General features: G+C 49.0%; 1 protein-coding gene across 4 annotated transcripts in view; it reads left to right on the plus strand.

The window, feature by feature from the left end:
• Positions 1-19,840, plus strand: part of ehbp1 (EH domain binding protein 1) — a 66,891-nt gene that overhangs the window by 37,278 nt on the left and 9,773 nt on the right. For 2 of the 4 annotated variants that reach the window (XM_029251059.1, XM_029251060.1), the window contains 9 exons: positions 2,118-2,951; positions 3,221-3,262; positions 3,425-3,571; positions 6,746-6,896; positions 8,895-9,080; positions 10,110-10,252; positions 11,573-11,711; positions 12,005-12,102; positions 13,384-13,507. In XM_029251059.1, coding sequence (XP_029106892.1) covers positions 2,118-2,951; positions 3,221-3,262; positions 3,425-3,571; positions 6,746-6,896; positions 8,895-9,080; positions 10,110-10,252; positions 11,573-11,711; positions 12,005-12,102; positions 13,384-13,507 — 1,864 coding nt within the window. The remainder of the gene's footprint in view (positions 1-2,117; positions 2,952-3,220; positions 3,263-3,424; positions 3,572-6,745; positions 6,897-8,894; positions 9,081-10,109; positions 10,253-11,572; positions 11,712-12,004; positions 12,103-13,383; positions 13,508-19,840) is intronic. The other 2 variants (XM_029251061.1, XM_029251062.1) reach the window with 1 other exon arrangement.

Raw genomic sequence — 19,840 nt, forward strand, 5'->3', positions numbered from 1 at the left:
TGAAGTGTGTCACGTATCACCCCCATTTCCCTTTCCACTGCCTCTGCTAAACTCCCCCCCCCCCCCCCCCCCCCCCCCCCCCCCTTCCCTGTACCTTTCCAGAAGGAGCCCTTATTGTTTATTGTGGAGCCCCTCTGCCCCAGGCCCCTTTCATCACTCTCTTGGCCCCCCGTTGGTGTAACAGCTATATTGAATGCTTGGCCCAATTCCTGGGGCACCGTTTCCTGCCTTCACACGGTGCTGCCTGATAACCCCCAGAGCCCTGCTGGGGGCACAGTAGCAGTGCCTCCGTAACGAGCCTCGGTTTCTGTATGAGTAGCAGCAGAAGCTCTAGGTCCCTTCCCCTTGCGGGTGGCCACAGGTGAACCCCATTGGGGTTTTGCAGTGTTTGGTCCTTGATGCAGTCACTTGTGTCACTTTATCTGCAGAAGTTACATGGACTCCTGAAATGATGGTCAAGTTAGGAAGTTTTAAAGATCCGAACATTTACACATGCAGTTTGTTTTTAACTACTTTTTCTTCACTGATTTAGTTGGGGCAAACAAGACCTGCATTTAGCCTCCGAGCCAGTAGATGGCAGTAAAGAAGCCCTGAATGAAATAAGGGTGTGGGACCACCTTCAGTCAGATCCCTTCCACATTGTTTACAGCCATCAGCTGTTGCCATTGAATGAGAGTTTGTGGAGACAACAGATTTTTTGCCATTTTTAATGTTTAACGTAGTATAATTTAAAAATCTCAAGTATTTCTATGCAAGCTTTAGCTGAGATTTTTGCGGAACCTCTCCAGTGAATAAACTGAGGGATGTCATTATTAATGTTTTATTGACTGTGTTACAGACAAGACTCCTTGTCTCAGCGATTCCCATCTGACCAACCGATGTAAATATATTAACGTGGTCTATAAGTGGGTGGTGTTTAGAGAAGGAGCTGAGATTGAGTGACAGTGCTGGAGAGCTCCTGTGATCTTGTTCAGTGGGGCAGCAGCTGCTGAGTGTGTGAAATGCGTGCCTTTGACGGAAAGTGGGCTGGGGACTGCCCTCACTGAGAGGCCTTTCTGTGGACTTATTCAGCACTTGAGATCAAACCAAACTCCCTCAACTGCTGTCCCCTCTTCCTGCCCTTTTACAGTGGTGATGCCCTTTCAGGGAGCAGCGAACAATAAAAATACATTTTGCTCTTCGATAACTGTTACAAAATTGGGGCTCTAATGCTTCCTTCCTTCCTTCCTTCCTTCCTTCCATCCTCCTGGTGATGGTGGGGCTGAGGGAACTTTAAAGGGCCCAAACGCTTGCTAATATATTTGACCCCCGAGTTCAGGTTCCACTCACAACACAAAGACATGTACTACAGTCAGCAGGAGGAGAGAGTCGTGAGCCCCCAACGGTCATGATTGGCATCCGCAACAGGGTAACACCAGCAGGCTCAGCTGTAGAGAGGGAGCAGGCAGGTGTAACTTAGAGCAAGGGTTTTAGGTATCATGATGATGTGTAATGCTCCCCCATTTTTAAACACGCTTCATCGTGTGATCGTGGGTTGAACCCTTTGACTGTCTCTCTGTTTGTCATCAGAAGCCACGGCTGCCAGCAGAGTGATAATAGCTGCATGGATTAACATGGCGTCGCTCTCATTCCGCTGTATTATTTTGGCGTGCAATACACGGCACACACCCCACCACCCCCACTATTTGGGTGTGTACTGATTGGCACTCCAGGCTGTCGCGCTGCACATCCACTACATGGAAAGGCCCAGGGCTGTGAGCTGCCATGGACACTTGTACTGAATGAGTATATGGGACGAGGAGCCAACCACTAAGGTGCGCTGTTCCACGACACGTTAATGATCTCATAAAAGCAAACTTGAGAACTGGAGAACCATTTCGTAGAACTCTCCAAGTGTGCTGTGCTGGCGCTCTCCACGTGATTGCAGGTGGAACATGGAATGTGCTGTTGATCTCCAAAACGACCGATCGCAAAACACTGGTGAAGTGTCTTGACGCAGAAGCTGCCGATGTGTGAAATTTGTGTTTTTCGCACACTTAGTGTGCGCACATGTGTATCTGTTCTGCGCTTCCCTTCTGGAGGGGAAACGCACTCATGCTACTACGTCTCGCCACCAGGCATACGATGGGTTCGCCAGCCTGGGTATCTCGCGCCTGCTGGAGCCCTCCGACATGGTGCTGCTGGCCATCCCAGACAAGCTGACCGTCATGACCTACCTGTACCAGATCAGGGCGCATTTCAGCGGCGAGGAGCTCAATGTGGTGCAGATTGAGGCCAACAGCAGCCGCAGCACCTACAAAGTGGGCGACTTTGAGACGGACACGGAGAGCTCCATCGACCAAGACAAGTTCTATGCAGAGCTCAACGACCTGCATCGGGGGGCCGAGTCACAGCCGTCTGCCGAGGCCCCCCAGGGAGAAGGGGCTCAACCCTGCTCTGGAGGTGAAGAGGGGCCCTGCATAGCTATCGTGGGCTTAGGGGCACCTCCTTTACCCTTGGCGGGTTCCATTCCCAGCCTCGAACCTCCACCGTCACCGCTTTCCCGAAGCTCTGACTCGAACTCGGAGTTGCAGCAGGCACTGAGATCCCCTGTTGGACCCACGGGGGGCGGGGGAGTGGACGTGGCACCATCCCACCTGACGTCGGGGAAGAGGAGGCTGCTGAAGGCAGATACTGTGGACCTGGGCGACCTGCAGCCCAGGAGAGAGGAGGAGCAGGAGGCACAGCAGCAGGTTGGAGCTGCGTCCCTCAGAGTGCCTGCGGGCGATGGGGAGAGAGAGCGCGAGCGACTGGAGGAGGCCGGCACCCCCACCCAGCGCCTCGGCTTCTCCTACAACAGAGACGCCGATCTCCTCAAGAAGAAGAGGGCCAGTCTGCGGCACTCGGAGTCCGAACCGGCCAACGAAGGGCAGCAGCGGCATGCGGATGGGGCCCCTCAGCGCAGCGCACAGGTAACTCATAGGCAGTTGTTCTCAAACCCTGAGAGCGGTACACGAGGGTGACTCAATGGCCACGCAGCAGGCCAAAGGGTACGGCTTTATTCTGGCATTTTTTGCATCTTGGCTTAGAATTGAACCCAGGACATTGATGTACACCTATTTTATAAACGACAGAACTGAGTCATAGCTGCAAGACAGAAAACTGTGGGTAGGTAATGAAATATCAATTCAAGTGTGACTCCAAAGAAATAAATTGTTAATTTTGTGTGTGTGTGTTTCAGGAACCAACACCTCCCCCAGCAACACACACCTTGGAGGAAAAGGTGAGTGCCTCCTATGGAGACACTTCCCCCTAAAAGAACCCTTTCAGACCGCTAGCAGTTAGTGTAGGCTTTGAACGTGGTTTCCGGCCATGCCTTGCCAGTTTTTACCACCCTACAGGGGATTGCCACTGAAGTACCCTGGTCTCTTCCTCTGCCCCAAAGAAGGTGCAGTCGCGCCAGGAGGAGCTGAAGGAGAGAGCCAGGCTCCTGCTGGAGCAGGCCCGGCGAGATGCCGCCGCCAAAGCTGGAAGCAAGGCAGGGGGAACGGCCCATTGGACAGCCCCAGGCAGAGCGATGCACGCTGCCGATGTGAGTGGTCTTTGTGCGGGGAAGGTGGCCGATGGCCGGTCTGTCCTTAGGTTTGCTGCGAGGCACACAGCTCCGCTACGGGGGAGGAGTGTGTTTGCCCCGCCGCAGCGCAGTTGGGCTGCATGGGCTGGGCTGAGAAGCACATAACAGTGGCTGAGACTCGGCTGTCATAATCTGCCGTCACACTTAACAGGGAGCACCCAGTGGCAATTAGAGCGATTACCCTAATGTGCCATTAAGTGTCCCACATCCCCCAACGGCCTCCTCTGATCAGAGTGTGACAGGGGAGGAACGAATCGCAAGGGGGGACGGTTTTTGTGTGTGTGTGTGTGTGTGTGTGTGTGTGTGTGTGTGTGTGTGTGTGTGTGTGTGTGTGTGTGTGTGAGAGAAAGAGAGAGAGATGATGTTTCGTACGCAGTGTGACTACGTTTTGTGCCATCTGAGCAGTCTGTCAGTATAAATAAAAAGATGCTCAAGGAAATGTGACACTTTTTAATGGCGGACACTGTTACTCCAACGTGCTCTGCTCCGCCCTCGTGTGGCTGTAGGTGGTCTCCGCCTAGCCTGGTGGGGGGTCTGCGCTTCTCCTGTGCTCCGTGGGGTTGTTTGCTGCCGAGGGCACCTCGCTCATACAGTGCCATAATTCGTGGTACCTGCCTCCGATGCAGGTCACCGCTCTCTCGAGACACACGTGTGGCTGCACAGCATCTCTTTCAACAGTGGCTTCGTGGCTTGCCATGCATGAGGAGTATCTTAATGAAATTAAACCGGACCTAATTATTCCGTTACAATGCCAGTGAACTGGGGGAGGTGGGGGGGATTTGGGGGGGTCCGGCCAGGACGAGGGAGCTCTTGGTGAACACTTTCCCTCAGGATTTTGGCGGCTGGATTGTGGCTGTAGAAAGAAGGACGGTGACGACACTCGGCTGTGACCGCAGATTGTCAGAGGAGGGCTGAAGGTCCATTCAGGAGACGGGGGATGGGCAGGCTTGCAGTGTGGCTGCCCCCCCAAGCCTTTCTTTGGCCCCCACTGCTTCCGCACTTCTCTGTGCCTCAGTTATTGTGTCCCGACGTGTCGCTCCGACTCGGAGCCCGAATTGCTGCATGCGCCTTCCATGTGGGCTTCGTAAGTACTGAGCACTTTCAGCTTGATTCATTCCCAACGATGTGACGCCCCCCTGCAGCGAGCAAATTGGTCATTAATGAGCAGTCACAAAGCAGCGAGTCCCCCGTGCCCCCCCCCCCCCCATCTGCCAGCCCCCATCCTTCCCCAAGTGGCGTTTCTTGGCCAGCAGCTCGCTACAAGGAAAGAGGGGAGTTCCTGTGCTTTGCTCTTTCCTTCTGTTTTTATTTGTCGAAGGCATGACCCCCCCACCATCGGTGCTCTGGCTGGTGCTCTCTGAAACCCTGGGCCCCGGGGGGACAAGGGGGAAACCAGGTGAGCTTCCTTGTGTTCACTGGGACGTGATTATTAGTTTAATTGGGCCGTGTTTGATGTTCACTGGTGAGTCGCCCCAACCATCCCCCGCTTCCCATCCTCATCAACATGGTGACTTCTGAGGACCACCTCTGACCCGTGATGTCAGGACAGACAGCGGTCCTCAGTGGATGGGAGTAGGCTTTCCTGGAAGAGAAGCTTTGCAGTCAAGCTGAGGGGTCTGTCTGCCGATGGGGTTCCTGCATCTCGCTGACAACTCTGGGAAATGGGTCGCCTCACTGGGTCCCCGACTCACTAACTGTATCACATGGGTGAGCCTGAGGGAGTCGTGCAGCTACCATGTCCTTTGTGGGGGTCCAAGTGCCATGACTCCCTACTTGAGGTTCTGTAGTTTCAGGTCGCTCCGTCAGTAAGCATAGGAAGACGTGACCATTCTGTTTGTGCCTGTCTGTCTCCATGGAGATAGAGCAAGGTTTGGAGACACACCACACTAATCACATGCAGGTGCTTTCCAATATTTTACACCAAAGTTTGGTTGGTTTTTCTTTCTCAGAAGGACCAGTGTTTGTCCCCTACAGTGCTTTGTACACAGCACGGTGTTTACCATTTATACACAGAGGTCATTTTTACTGCATCAGTTCAACTACCCCATGAAAACCCAAAATAACCATAACATAACAATACACGAAAGAAGCAACATACTATACCATAGCAAGTAAAATACTATGGTAAACAGGGCAGCAGGTTGCATAGTGGTCGGAGCCGTCACCTTGCTGTTAGAATGTCCTATGCTTGGATCCCACTTCCTGCTGTGGTACCCTTGATCGTGGTACTTTCCCTGAATTGATACAGTAAAAAATCATCTGGCTGTATAAAAGGGTGCATACATACTTCACAAAGTAATCTCCTGTGGTGAAGAAGTGTCTGGATATTGTAATTAATAATTAATATCCTGTTAATATCCTAATTAATATCCTTAGTATTGCATAAAATGATAATACCATATCCCTCTCTCTCTGTGAGCAAGTAGCACCTGAACTGCTGATGACAGGTGGGGAGTTTGAGATGCTGTCACTTAGCTGCGTATCAGTCGTCCTGCCTCTGGTGTGTGCGTGCGCATGCACACACAGAGATGCATCATCGTGTGGCGCACAAAACGTTTGACAGCATGTTCACGTTCCTTAATTTTTTATCGCTTGTCTTGGTGCAAAATGCCGGATGACGTGGGTGCGACAAGGCGATGGGTGCCGTCAATCACCCGTAGTCTCTCTTTGACTGTATGGTGGTACTTTTAGAAAAGTCGGGCTGCATTACTTACTGAAACACCGGGGGGGCGCAGGTGATGCTCCTTGGGGAGGTCACTCCTTCCGGTGCTCCGCAGACCGGAGAGACCAGGAGAAGGAAACCTGAGGCACATCACACTTTAATTTGATCAAAAGCCAGCAAGGACAGCAGGACACAAGTGAGAGGTGTGGGGACCTTCGTTTAGGACCGTGGTCTTCAGTTCCTCTTCCCTTTACTCCCACCATTGTTGAGTCACCCCACCCTGCTGGTTGGGAAACAAACTTCCTCGACATTTTTCCATTGATCGTTTGGAAATTGAGATTGTGTAATATGTGCGTATATACTCCATTTTTATGTTTCCTCTGTGGCAGACCATGAAAGCAGGAGTGTCCCTGCTGATGCATGATTGCGGTGTGTGTGTGTGTGTGTGTGGTGTGTGTGGCTGTTGCCAGGAGAAGGACGAAGAGCGGCGCCGACAGCTGAGGGAACGGGCTCGGCAGCTCATCGCAGAGGCTCGATCAGGGGTCAGGATGGCGGAAATGCCGCTCTACGGCGACACCACAGCGGGGGACAAACTGAAGGCCAGGGTCCGACCTCCCGCAGGTACATGTTGCGCATTCACACATGTACACACGCTATCGCAAGCGCATATACGTATGTATACACATCAGTATGCATGCACTCGCTGAGAATACCAAACAAAAATGAAGTGTGTTATACTCCTGCACTGGGACAAAATTCATAAACCATATGGATAGAAAGCACTGTAAACACTTGTTCTGGTCTTTCTAACCTGTCTTGACGACAACACTGTGCGTGTGTGCGTGGGTGCGCTCCCATTCTACCAACTTCTGTCAAATTCTTTTCTTCGCTCAAGTCACAGAACATCTCCAGTTATGGACATGAACCTAGATGAGGAGCTGAGATGTGGCCTGACTTCAGTTCTTCTCTTTTGCTTTCTTTGTGGTGACAGAAAATCCTTCATCTTCCTCCAGAAATGCTCCGTCAGGTGTAGCACAGTTTAAAAGTCTTTCGTACAGATTTGAGCTTTTCCCCACCTTATTGAAGAAAATTAATTTTTTAAAATGTGACAAATTTCACATTTTGTTTCCAAATGATGTGATTGGATTGTGAATGACCTGGGGTTTACACACACGCACACTATTGTTATACGCACACACTGTCAGCCGACTTTGTGTGGTGCTCATCATCAACAAGGCTCATATTTGGAGTAGAAATGAGTGTTGTCACAAGTGTGAATGGGTAATTCATGTGAATTTTATGGTACAAATGGCATGTGGTGTCAGAGCACGTTGGACGGGGGATGCTGCGTGTAGAACGCACTTGATCTTTAACGGTGGGGTAGAGGTGAGCCTAGTCTTTCTACACTTGGAGTTCTGCTGATTGCGGAACTCATTAAAGGGGTTTGGAGGGAAGTGCCACGAGTCAGCTCCTCCCAGGCCGAACACACAATCCCAGCGCTCTGGCAGTGTGCTCACACACCTCAGTTCAGCACTGCCGCTGTGGCATTCTGGGAGGGCAGCCTGCATGGCCGCTAACCCGTGCGCCACCGTGCTCTCCTTTAATTAGTGTCACCTGGCTGAGGTGCCTCAGTTTGTCACTTTTTGTGGAAGCGGCTCTTCTGGGGCTGAGTTGAGAGGAGAAGTTCGAGAACCAGCGTAATGAATGCACTTTTTTTTTTTATTTTAAATTAAACTTTCCCAGGTTTAAACTGCTGTGTGGTTGCTTCAGGGGCCTCATTCTAATCCAGCACCCTTCTAGAGCATCAGTCTCTCCCAGAGGGGGACAGAGGGGTCACAGAGCAAGCGCTCCACTTTGTTAGTTCTTCTTTATCTTGTTGCCAGCCACAGGAATTGACATCACACACTGTCCACATAGGTTTCAGGAAGGGGCTGGAAAACGCGGGGATCAGCCAAACGTCCCAGGCAGCTCATATGCTTAAATTTACGTAGTCGGACAGGTAGAATTGTCCGTCCGATGGAAGGTGAGCTGTAATATTAAGAAGTTCAATGTGAAGTGCTCACCGCCATCCTAATGAAGGAACCATGTGACATCACAACGGCTGACATCATCTGCATGCGTGTTTCTTTAGAAGTGCTTGCCTTGCTAGAAATCAGCCAGATGTATAAGAAATGTAGCAAGAGAGACCCAGTGTCTTGCTGTTTTTAGGGTTCCAGTTATTTATTTTTGGAGTCTTTCATAAGGATCCTTCTTTTCACATGATTACACTTCACAGGAATATTTGAAACCCGTAGTTACTTATTTGTCGCCCCGGTATAGTCCAACATTGGACAGGTGCGAAACTTGATGGGTCAAACAGGTGGACGTTGAGCCTCGGAAAAAACCATTCCTAGTTGTCCAGACGTTTCTGGTCAAGGGGCCACACGTGTAAAAATCATAGTAAGTGGCATACTGAAGAATAATTTTGGTAAAGTTCTTGTGGGCCCCATGTTGGACACCCCCTGTGTGCCAGGGCTACGGTGGGACACTCGCACATCACAGGGCGCAATAAGCAGCGTGTGCTTCCAACTGACCCCCTTCGGCAGGTCTCGGGTGAACTGCTTGTCTCTGTCGCTTCAGATTTGAGGGCGGAGGAGAGAACTGCGGCAGAGCAGCAGCAGGAGGATGATGGTGGTGGTGGCGGTGCTGATGAAGCGGCTGCAGATGCTGGTGTTGTAGATACTAATCCAGAGGAGGCTGCTGCTCACTGCTGTGTAGAGGGGGCCAATGATCTCACTAACACACGCAGGGAGTGTCTTTCTCCTGGTAAATAACACGCCTCACATGTGCTCACCCTGCATGGCTTTGTGGCTGTGGCCTCGTGCATGTGCCCACCTGTCCATCCTGTGTGATCTACATGCTTTTCCTGGTTGTCTCCATGATGACCAGCCGCATTGAGCAGTGTGTGGCTGTGGTTCCTTTGTCATCCTGAACAGCTGTGATGTCCACCCCTGTGGTCCCCCAGCTTCACCTGCCAGCTTTTGTTGTTTTGTCCTCCCTCCTGCCTTCTCACCACACTCTGGTCACATATCTGGATTACCTGGTTTGCGCTCTCCCTGTTTCCCTGTGCTGCAATGTCCTCAAAATTTTGCTTAAAAACGTGTGTTCTATCACAATTTACTAACTTAATTCATGCATGTCAAGTACTTAGTTGAAATATTTCTCTCGTGAACGTTTACATACATGAGTTATTGTTAGTATAGGTATTATTTTGCAAGTTTTAGTATGAAGGGTTACAAAACTTTCCTTTCAGGACAAAATTTGTATCTCCAGAAAAATATTCTGGAAAAAGTGCAGAAGTATTAAGTGCTATTTGACAGCTCTTCTGCTGATGACATGAGATCGCCATGACAACAGCAATAAATGTAAACAGAGGAAATGCCCATGGTCCCTCTTTCTTTGAAGCGCCGGGTGTTTCTCTGGCTGGGGGCCAATGGGGCACCGATGTCATATCAGTGTAGTGTCACTTCACTGTCACCATGTTGTACTCTGGCTTTATTGTACCATGACTGTAGTAAACTGTCACAGCAGTGCTCAGCTCTATACATCTACTCCACACATCAGCTCCTCTTTTCTTGCTCGTTGTGTTCCTGTTCAACCATCTGCTGTGTCTGCCTAGTTTTTCGTAGCTGTTTTACACTTGTGTTTTTGTGTGAGTTCTGTGGTTCTTCAGTCCAGGTGAAGTCCTGAGCTTCCATGAACCACCTCTGTCATTTCTTTCCCGCCATTGTGCTTGTATCCCACTGCACTGTGCTCTCATAAACTTCCCTGGTGACCTCTGGCCCCCCCATCCAGGCATACAGAACAGCAAACCTGTGGACCCAAAGCTTAAGAAAGTTCCAGAGCTACAACCGGCCCCTGTTAATTCCTCCCAACTGGCAGAACTTGCCTCTGAGGTGCGGAGCCCAGGGGTGGGACCGGATCTGACAGGCCTGCAGGTAAGAGTGCCCCCTGGCTGGAACTGGTGCCCTGCTGTCAGTCAGATCATTTCCTGCCCCCTCCCTTCTTTGTAACTTTCGCTTGTGTTCACGCATCCAGTTCCCCTTCGTCCCTCGGAAGAGCCACACGTGGTACAAGTGTCGCTCAGGTCGTCTCAACTTATTTTCCCATTACTACTATTATTATTTCAAAGCAGGGTAAGGGTGAGGAGGGAGGGCAGTGTTTCTGAGACCTCCTTGAAGTGGGAGGGGCCTCTAAGAGAACCTCCCCAGTCTCATTAGTGATTGTGTGTATGCGCAGGGAGGCCTCAGCTTGATAACGGGCCATGATGTTGAGCGGGTCACGCTATTAGTCACGCATCCCGTATTCCCAGCCCAGGTCCCGCGCAATAATGCCCACAATGGGGGTGATAATCATGATAATGGGCAAAGGAGAAGGACGCGCTGGGTGCCTTATCGTTGCTGTGGGGCTGGGCGGGAGCAGCCATATCGGCCGGATCCAGGGGGCTTGTGGGGGGGGGGGGCAGGTGGATGGGGTGTCGGGGCTGAATCCCAGTGACCTGTTTTCAATTAGATTTTTTTTGTATTTGAATGTTGACATGAGGAGAATGGGGCTCCTTCTGGTGCCATCATGGGGGGGGGGGGGGGGGGGGTCTCAGCCCGTGATCTGAGAGCACTCCACCCTCCCAGGGGGCAAATGCAGCTGCCGCCACTCCACACTATGCTCCGGGTCTAATTCTGTGCTGCTCGCTTTGACTGCTTTTGAAATGACGTCACAGAAAAGTCTGCTTCTGCTGTGCGGTTGGGGGTTGGTGGTTGGGGCTGAGCCTCTAGACAAATGGCCTTATAATTGGTGGTTGATGCCCGGCTTCCACTGAGAGCCAGAGAACAGCGACCCACTCTCTCCCTTTGAGTGCCAGCAACGTCGTCCTGGTTTCAGTGGCATATTTCCAGTGCTACGTCAACAACAACAAAGTGTTACAACTTCAGGCTGTCATTGATCGCAGGGGCTCAGCGTGTTCAGGGGGCCTCACCATGTGGACACTGCAGCCATATGGCTGACTCCACCCACATGTACACATTCTGGGCAAGGGCGGGTGTGCTCGTTGCTCAAGTTAACGTCACCCACATTGTTGGGATGAGCCGCTTATCCCTCAGCCGCTTTGCCACACGCAAGCAGCTCGTACATGTGCTTCATTTGCATAGTCGCACAATATTTTCTGACCATGGCCTTGTTTCAAGTCAGCTTAGTCGCTCTGTGTTTCTGTACTCAGTTTTACCCAAGTGTGTTTTTTTTCTCTGTTGCCTTTTTTTTTGAAGAACAATGTTGATGAGCTGCGGGCCGAGCGACTGCGTAGGGCTGCAGAGCGGCTGCGCAGTCCCGTGGTCTTCAACAAGGAGGCAGCCGTCCGGAAGACACAGCTCAAGTCCTTCAGCCAGTATGTGGAGACGAGGCCAGGTGAGCCCCCCTCAAGCTGTTTCTCTGCAGGAGCCACACCCCTTTTGTCTTGTTCCAGCAGCTGAACTCTGTCCCCTACGCCCCCTTCTGGCTATCGTTGTAGAGCCACATACCGCGTCTTGTTCAGGTGGCATCATATCACCATGTGTCGTGGTTCCAGCGAGGTCCGAGAGCAAGCCCCCGATGCAGCCCCGCCCACCTCATTAGCTCCCATTGACTAACTGTTCCAAAAAAACAAAACAAAATAAACGTGTCAATTTGTCTGTTGGAAATGCGTACACCTTTTCTTCCAGAGGTGAAAAGACAGAGGTCTGTCCCTGAGGAGCCAAAGAGAGTCGGCGAGGACAGGGGCCCAGCGGCAGACGTTGAGCGCAAGCCATATGAAGACGAGGTACTTCATGCATATTTAATTCCTCTTCTTTAAGCGGAGATTGCCTGTAAGTCCTGGAGGTATTGGGGCGCGGGCCGTGCAGGAAGCCAGGCAGCAGAAAGAGACGTGGCCTTCTGATGCGATCTGCTCTGCGCTGGCGCCTGCAAATTAGCCTGCGCTGCAGTGATAATTGTCAGATTAGAGAGAAAGGGAGGGAGAGTCATCTTTTTAAGAATTGCTGCCAGCCCCTCTGCTTTCACATTCCCCCCCCCTTAGATTTTCCTATCGGGGCGCCCCGTCCTACTCTCTAACCCGACTCCCTCCCCCTGGCCCCCACCACAAAGAGATTTCCTGTATTGATCTGACGGCATGATTTTAATTACTACAATAGCAAAGAGCAGGGAGGGGGTGACTTCAGAGCGATGGGGGTCACAGGAGAGCAGCTCAGAGCCCCTAGCCCGGGCGTTTTGTTGCCATGGGTTAATGGGTGTTCAACCTTTCCATTATCCAGATCAGCCGTGAATTACCAGCCCAGCGATGTTTGCATTAATATAATATATATGGTAATTTCTTCACTTAATTAACGGGAGGTTCTGCTCAGCAGGGGAATAGGCTCATCATGTGTAAAATTGATTTGTGAAGGGAGGGGCTTGGCAGACCGCGGGGAGGAAGTTGTGTTTGACAGGCGTCCCGGGGAACCAGTCAGGAGTCAGCAAGGGGTTCCCGTGGATGCTGCCAGTCTCATTTCTTAATAAAAGTGTTTGTCAGCAAATAGCACAAGATAAGTACCTTTAAGCACAGATTTATTCAGGAAAACATCTTCTTTGTCCTTTAGTAGTTCCCTTTTGGAAATAGTTATTAGACATGAGAGTGGCTAGAATAACTTTCTCATGTTCTGACTTTGTTTCCAGGAGAATTTAAGATTAAGTTAAGAATAGATTAAGTTTTTGAATCATTTGTCCCTTAAAGTAATAACATGAATAGGAAAGGAAGAGATTCATAGATAGAAATTACTTGGTACCGGGGGGATCTTGTTGTCTAGTGGTTGGAGCCACTGCATTTAGAATCTGTTGCAGTACCTTCGATGTATATGGGTAATTTTTGGGTAAATCGCTGTAAATTGGTTAACGTTGTGAGACACTTTGATGGAAAGTTTTGATGTATTGCCTAAATGTAAAATGTAAGTAAATGAAATTAAATGGCTTGTTGGACCAGATTGCTGCACTAGAGCTACCTCAGCAGTTGTGACCCCCACAATGACGATGCTGCCTATTCCTTTTCCTCTCTGTCTCCCACTTGCAGAAGGCATTCAAGGACACAAGCCAGTATGTAGTGGGGGAGCTGGCGGCTCTGGAGAGTGAGCAGAAGCAGATCGACACACGGGCGTCACGGGTGGAGAAGAGGCTGCGTTACCTCATGGACACAGGTGCGACCTGCCGCCTACTGTCTGCATCACGGTCAGGCCCTGGTCAGGTCCGTACTGTGTGAGTTCTCAACCTGTGGAAAAAAAGCCCTATGCTCAGTGAATGGCATAAACATCAATGGAAACTGTCAGCGGAGTCAGCAGCCCCCCTCTCTGGGCTCCTGTGATAAACACATCCTTGTGGGAAAGCCATGCCCAGCAGTGGTTGCAAGTCTGTCGCTGTGGAACCCTGTGCTCAGCCATGCAGAGATGCCGTACATGTCTGGCCTTTGTTGATGTGCTGCGGCAAGATGTGTGTTTCAGCCAGAATAAACACAATGGCCGTCACTCAGAGCACATGTAAATGAGGAGGAAGTCTGTTCTCCACCCTGATATGGGTGGTTGTTGTTGTTTTATTTAGCTAGACCAGTGATACTCACAAGGAGGGCAGGGAACCATGGGTACTGGGATTTCCACGTGTCCACATTGGTTGCTGCTGTATCTTGGGGTGTTGTCTTGTTCTCTTTCCTCATTTCTTCCCCCTTGAATGTGAAGCTCCTTTATAATGGGCTTCTCCCTCATTGGATGTGTGAAATGTATGTGAAGGGCAGTTTTTCGTGGAGATGGTGAAGCAGGCAGTACAGACATATGAGAGCAGTTCTCATGACTGTTGGTAGAATTCTGCATGTTCATAAACACAGCCAAGGTTTGCTCCTCAACTTTCATTCATAAAGTTGAAGCCTATGTGTCATTTTACCACTAATTTACCATCAGTAAATTAATACCGACGTCCCCTCAATTTATTGGCTCTGTAGAAATCTTGAGAATAGCTGCAGTAGATTTGGAAAAAAAAAAGACTCACAAAAATAACTTCTATCTCCATTAAAACTATTGTGTCCAGTTGTGTGTCAGAGGCGGGACATGGGCAGGCCAAAAGCACTGTACAGCAGATTTCGCTACCAACATGGCATTTATTACTTAACACCAAAAACCAGACAAGGGCCCTTCAGCTGTGCAAACTAGAAGTACCAAAAACAATGAAACCAAAGTAACAGAACCCTAACCCAAACAACCCCAACACTGGGTCCAGCCCCCATGATCCCCTCTCTGCCTGGAGTCCTCAGACCAGCTGCTTTAAAGTCTATGTTGAATTTATTTCCTTGACAGCAGCTGGTTGACTTTATGCTATTATTGCGGTGGTGGGCTGTTGGGACGTGCCTCCCTGATGGACAGCTCTCACCTCCTGCCCTGGGCTGCACTGCCCACCCACTCACACTTAAAATAACTAAAAATCAGTCTGTTGCTTCCAAAAGCTCATATTCAGTGCCGGTTGTTAACCAGTTCATCCCATAAAAGTGCAACGTTTCTCATGTTGGTATTGATCACCCTGCTGTGGAACACCACACACGAGTTTTGAACACTGGAAGTGAATTAAGATGGTTTCACTCTCCTGTTCTGTTTGGGTACTCTTTAGTGCCACCTCTTGACTAGGTGGGCAAAAGCAGGTTATTTTTTCTGTACTACAGAAAGACATTTTAGACATTTTAGAATCAGAATCACAATGAGTTTTATTGGCCAGTGTGCTAATGCACACAAGGAATTTGCTGTGGTTCTAGGTGCCTCCAGTGTTTACAGACAAAAAAACAGCTGAGACAGAATTACAGAATAAATAAATAACATATACAGAGTATACAAACACGACAGTATTAATAGTAGTATAAATACAAAAAAAAAAGAATTGTGAAGAAAATATGTAATTTTGGGGGGGTCATATTTTTTAAAATTTTAAACTTGCAGGTTCATAACAAAGAGTGGGTGGTATGTATCTGTTTTATGTGTCAAGTTTGGAAGTAAGATGGGACACTTTGTAGTAAAATATCATCATTACCTTGAACACTCAGACATGAGGACTTGCATACAAGGTCTCAAGGTTTTCGTTCCTTCCCACCTCTTCCAGATGAGACACAAAGCAGAATTCGGCCCCATTTTCAACTTCTTATATGTTTTCAACTTGTCTGGGGTTGCTAATTTCCTTACAGAGCAGTTTTCAGAGCATTAACTAATAGAGATAAATAAACAAGCATTGTCAAGTGTCTCCTGGTATCAGTCATACTGCAGCGGGGATGGCACATATAGGTTCATTTCTATGCAGCTGTTGTTTATGCTAATTAAGTACACAGATTTATTCCTTGGTTGCCTTCCAAGCTTTTGGCAACTGCTATTGTTGTCCTTTATTAATATGCAATCAGTAAACAGTTTAATTTTCTAATCTACGGTTTAAAAATTCACTTTTGTACCACCCTTAATTACCACAGTACTGAAATGTGGTGTGGTAATGAAGTTAGGCCAGTAAGTGTGTTGGAACAGAATGGCTCGGGGATTGGTGGTTGCGGTATGTGGGGAGTCTTATGTAACCGTCTTCAACAAAGGAAAGGTGTCCTTCAGCTGAGCAAATGGGACACCATGAGAAAAATGTTCTCCAACATATGGGATGGGTATGACATGTCCTTCAGCAGAAGGTGTAAAGGAGCCGCATACTGAACATCACTATCATTTTTTTTAAATTTGTGTTGGTTAATATGTGAATTAATGTATGTAGCGTATTTTGTGAGGAATTCTCTAACATGATGTTCTAACAGTAATCTAGATCCAGCGTTGGCCTGGAGAAGGTGGGCTTCCATGTGTTTGTCTTCTCCAGGTGCTCTTGTTCCACTTGTTCAGACAGGCATGTTTTTTGAACGGTTGTGCATCTTGTAACAGGGGATGTCTTTGTCAAAATAATGGTCGTCTTATGATGGACGATAAAGGGAGGAAAGGCGAGTTTCTGCCAGAATTAACTTTTAAATAGCATTCAATGCTGATAAGATGGAATCAGGTTCTGCAGCAGCCTAATCCTCGTTCTGCGTGTGATGCTCAAACCCAAATTTGCACGAGAGACTGTATCAGAGGATTAAAGCGGCGGAGGGCAGCTGCTGGCCAGGATCCCGCAAGAACGTCACGCCATTACCAGGAGCCGCCTGTGCTGCTGCTGCTCTTCTCTGCACGTCGGCCATTTGTTTCTGTCGTCCTTTACTCTTTGTGGATTTAGTGCTCCTCCACCGTGTGGACAGATTCATTGTTAAGATTGCATAATGTTAAGTTCTTGCTGTAAAATGTCTATGTGCAGTTGACAATGGGGAGCATGAGCGGAGGAAAAATAACTTCAACCCCCCACTCTGGCCCACCTAGCATAATTTCCATGTACATTTATTCATTTTGCAGACAATTTTCTCAAAAGAGACATACAGCTCAGAGTAAACAAAGTGCCTCAACAGGCAGAGGTGGGTACAGATTCTCCAAGAACAGTCCCTTAGTCCAAAATAACCATTTTTGTGAATGCTCATCACACAAGTAGCTGCATATCTGATGGGGAGTAAACAAATTTTTCTTATTTTAAACAGATAATGTAGTGCAAATTTATGGAGCAGGTAGGAGATGAGTAGGGTAGTGGATCCAAAAGACACACATTTTGTGACCCTTCCTGAATGCAGTCAGACAGGATGCAGGGAGTTCATTAGAAGCTGCAGACTTTTGACTTTGGACCCCTGTAAGTGGGACCACCGGGCAGCCAGAGGCGGTGGAGCTCAGCACTCTTGCTGGGCTGTAGGGAGTGACTAGGTCCAGTGGGTATCAGGGTGCAGGTCCTCTGATGGTCATGCAAACCATAAGCACAGTATTGAATAGGAGTCCTGAAGTGCACAGCTTATTGTGAAAGGAAAAGGTCTTTAAGAAGCGTTTTGCTGAATGGATAGCATCGTCTGGCTCTTGTTGAGGAGACCAGCAGGTGACCTGGTGACTAGAGCCATTGAACTTTGGAACACTATGGTGAGATGGGGGTTATTAGTACAGTTCTGCATATGTATAACAGGAATATTTAGAGTCTGTTATTCACATGACTTCGGAAAAAGTCTGTGCTGTATGTGCACTGCAAGTCACCTTGAAGAAAAACCTCAGATCAATATTTTTCCCAACATGCTACTATGTAGTATGTGTCAAGTTTTTTTTTTTTTTTTTTTTTTTTTTTTTTTTTTTAAATTAAAACTTAGTAATAGAGTCTCTTGGTGTCTCGAATTTGAATAACGTTGTAAATGTCTAGCCAGGAAGCCACCAGGATGCACCACGCTTAATTACAGTGCCGAGGCCGCCGGTTGTTGAGGGCGCTCAGTGGTTTAATTAGTTAACTTGCCGGGACGTCGCGGCTCAACCCCCTCCTTTCCCACATGTGCAGCGGTTTTCTCCATGTCCGCCTTTCACACATTCCTTAACAGTGGGATGAAAGGGGATTTTTAGGCAGATTAGCGGGGGTGATCCTTGGGGCATTGTCTGAAACTCTGGAGATAAAATGCACAGGCTGCTGTGGGGGGGTGGTGCTGGCACATACAGGCCACGGTGTGACACATCGCTCCTCTTGTAAATATGTAACTATATCGTGGTAACGCCGCATGTGCCCCCTCCCTTCAGCCTCCCAACTGACCCCTCATCCTTGTACCTTCATCCGTAGGTCGTCCGTCAGCCCGAGCAGAGTAGCAGTTGGTCTCCCTCCCTCTCCGGAGACACTCGTGGTAGTTTATAGCCACAGAATGGAAAGCGTTCATTAATCTGTGTACTTGTTACAAATGACATACGTATAGATGAAAAAGAGAAAGTATAATTGTATTTAGTCAGCAAGTACATTTAAACACGAGGGATGATGTGGGTTTTGGCAGCACTCATGTTTTGTGTGTCTTTTTCGTACCTGGCACCACTTGTGATAATCAGTAAGTATCGACTTTCTTTTTGTGTCCCGGTGTTGTGAGTTGAATTGTGGCCACAGAGTCTATTAATACTGCTTTAAAAGTGGAAAGAGAGAAATGGACAAAACCAGTCCACACTCAACTGTAACCACTGCGTTTGCTCGCTAACCATGCGTTTGGCCACTTCAGCACCCCGTCCTTGCCCTCTCCAGGAGTGTGTTTACATGGTCATGGGTTGTTTGACGCCGCGCGGGTTCCATTCGGTTCCTCAATCTGGTCCCATGAAGCCGATGTGTTCTGCCAGGCTTCTTTTAAAGGAGGAGGAGGAGGAGGAGGAGGAGGAGGAGGAAGCTGGTTTGGGCTTTGAGATTCATGGATTTGGGCCTCCATGGGGGCTAAAGGATGAAAATGCGATGGAGACGGGCTCTTCGGTTGCCATTGTTGCCCTGAAATGCAACTAAAGTGCAGGAAGCACGAAGTGCTGCAGCAGGGCAGCTCAAATCCGCCCTCGGAATACAGCGGCGGATGCTAATGGAGTTAGCGTAGCCAGCACCCCCACCGCATCACACTCATTCATTAGGCAAGCGCTGCGCTAACCGTGTCGGCCGTGCTGAGACGCATGCAGTGTGACACCCACCACTGTTTTACTCTGACGCGGTGTGTTGCTAATGGGGGGGCAACTGCAGGAGCTAATTATGCAAAGAGCATTGAGGGGAGCTGTCAACAGTCTTTGGCTCCACCCCTACAGTTGTCATCTGCTTATTTTGTCACTCCCTTGTCACCTCCTGCTCTTTCCACTGTGTGTTTCTCAGCGCTCATGTCACTTGGGGTTGGGGTGTGGGGATGGGGGACTCCTGCCTTGTGCGATTGGTACTGGAGACAGAAGCACCCCAGACTATTTTTATTAGCATTGGGGGCAGCAGGTGGCGTATTGCTTCCGGCTGTCACCTTGTAATCAAAGGACCCAGTTTGAATGCCACCTCCTGTTGGTACAAGGTACGTACCCTGAACCAATGCAGTAAAGATTACCCTGCTGTGTGAATGGGTAACTCAATATACAAACTTGATGCTGTACATCGGTTTGGAGAAAAAGATGACCTGAATGGATAAGTAAGTGGGCAGGGAGCATCAGGAGTTGATGTGTGACAGCAGGAGAAACGGCAGCAGAAGTTTCCTTCTGGAAGGATCAGCGCACGTTGACGACACATGTCCTTGCTTTTTCACATGGAAATGTGAACATGACCGAAGCTGCTCGCCAACCTGACTAGTTTCAGTACCACACTTGTCAGCATTTTTACACTGTTTCACTACAGGTAGCCCTCAGCTTACAACATATGCGACCTACAACTACCCAGATTTACAACAGCTGTCCCATCAACCTTACAATATTGTTTCCAAGTCCTGTCATTCGGTCATAATGTCTAATGATAACTGCTCCATCTGCTGTATGATCCAGAGGATACAGACTCCTTGCTTTGTCCCGTGCCCCTGGGTTGACTGCGTATTGACCGCATGTTGACCACTTGTTGGCATGTCTGACAGATGTTTTCCGTTAAGCAGCCGTGTTTGTTCCTGCATGGGATAC

Source organism: Scleropages formosus, chromosome 4 (assembly GCF_900964775.1).
Source record: "Scleropages formosus chromosome 4, fSclFor1.1, whole genome shotgun sequence".
NCBI lineage: Eukaryota > Metazoa > Chordata > Actinopteri > Osteoglossiformes > Osteoglossidae > Scleropages > Scleropages formosus.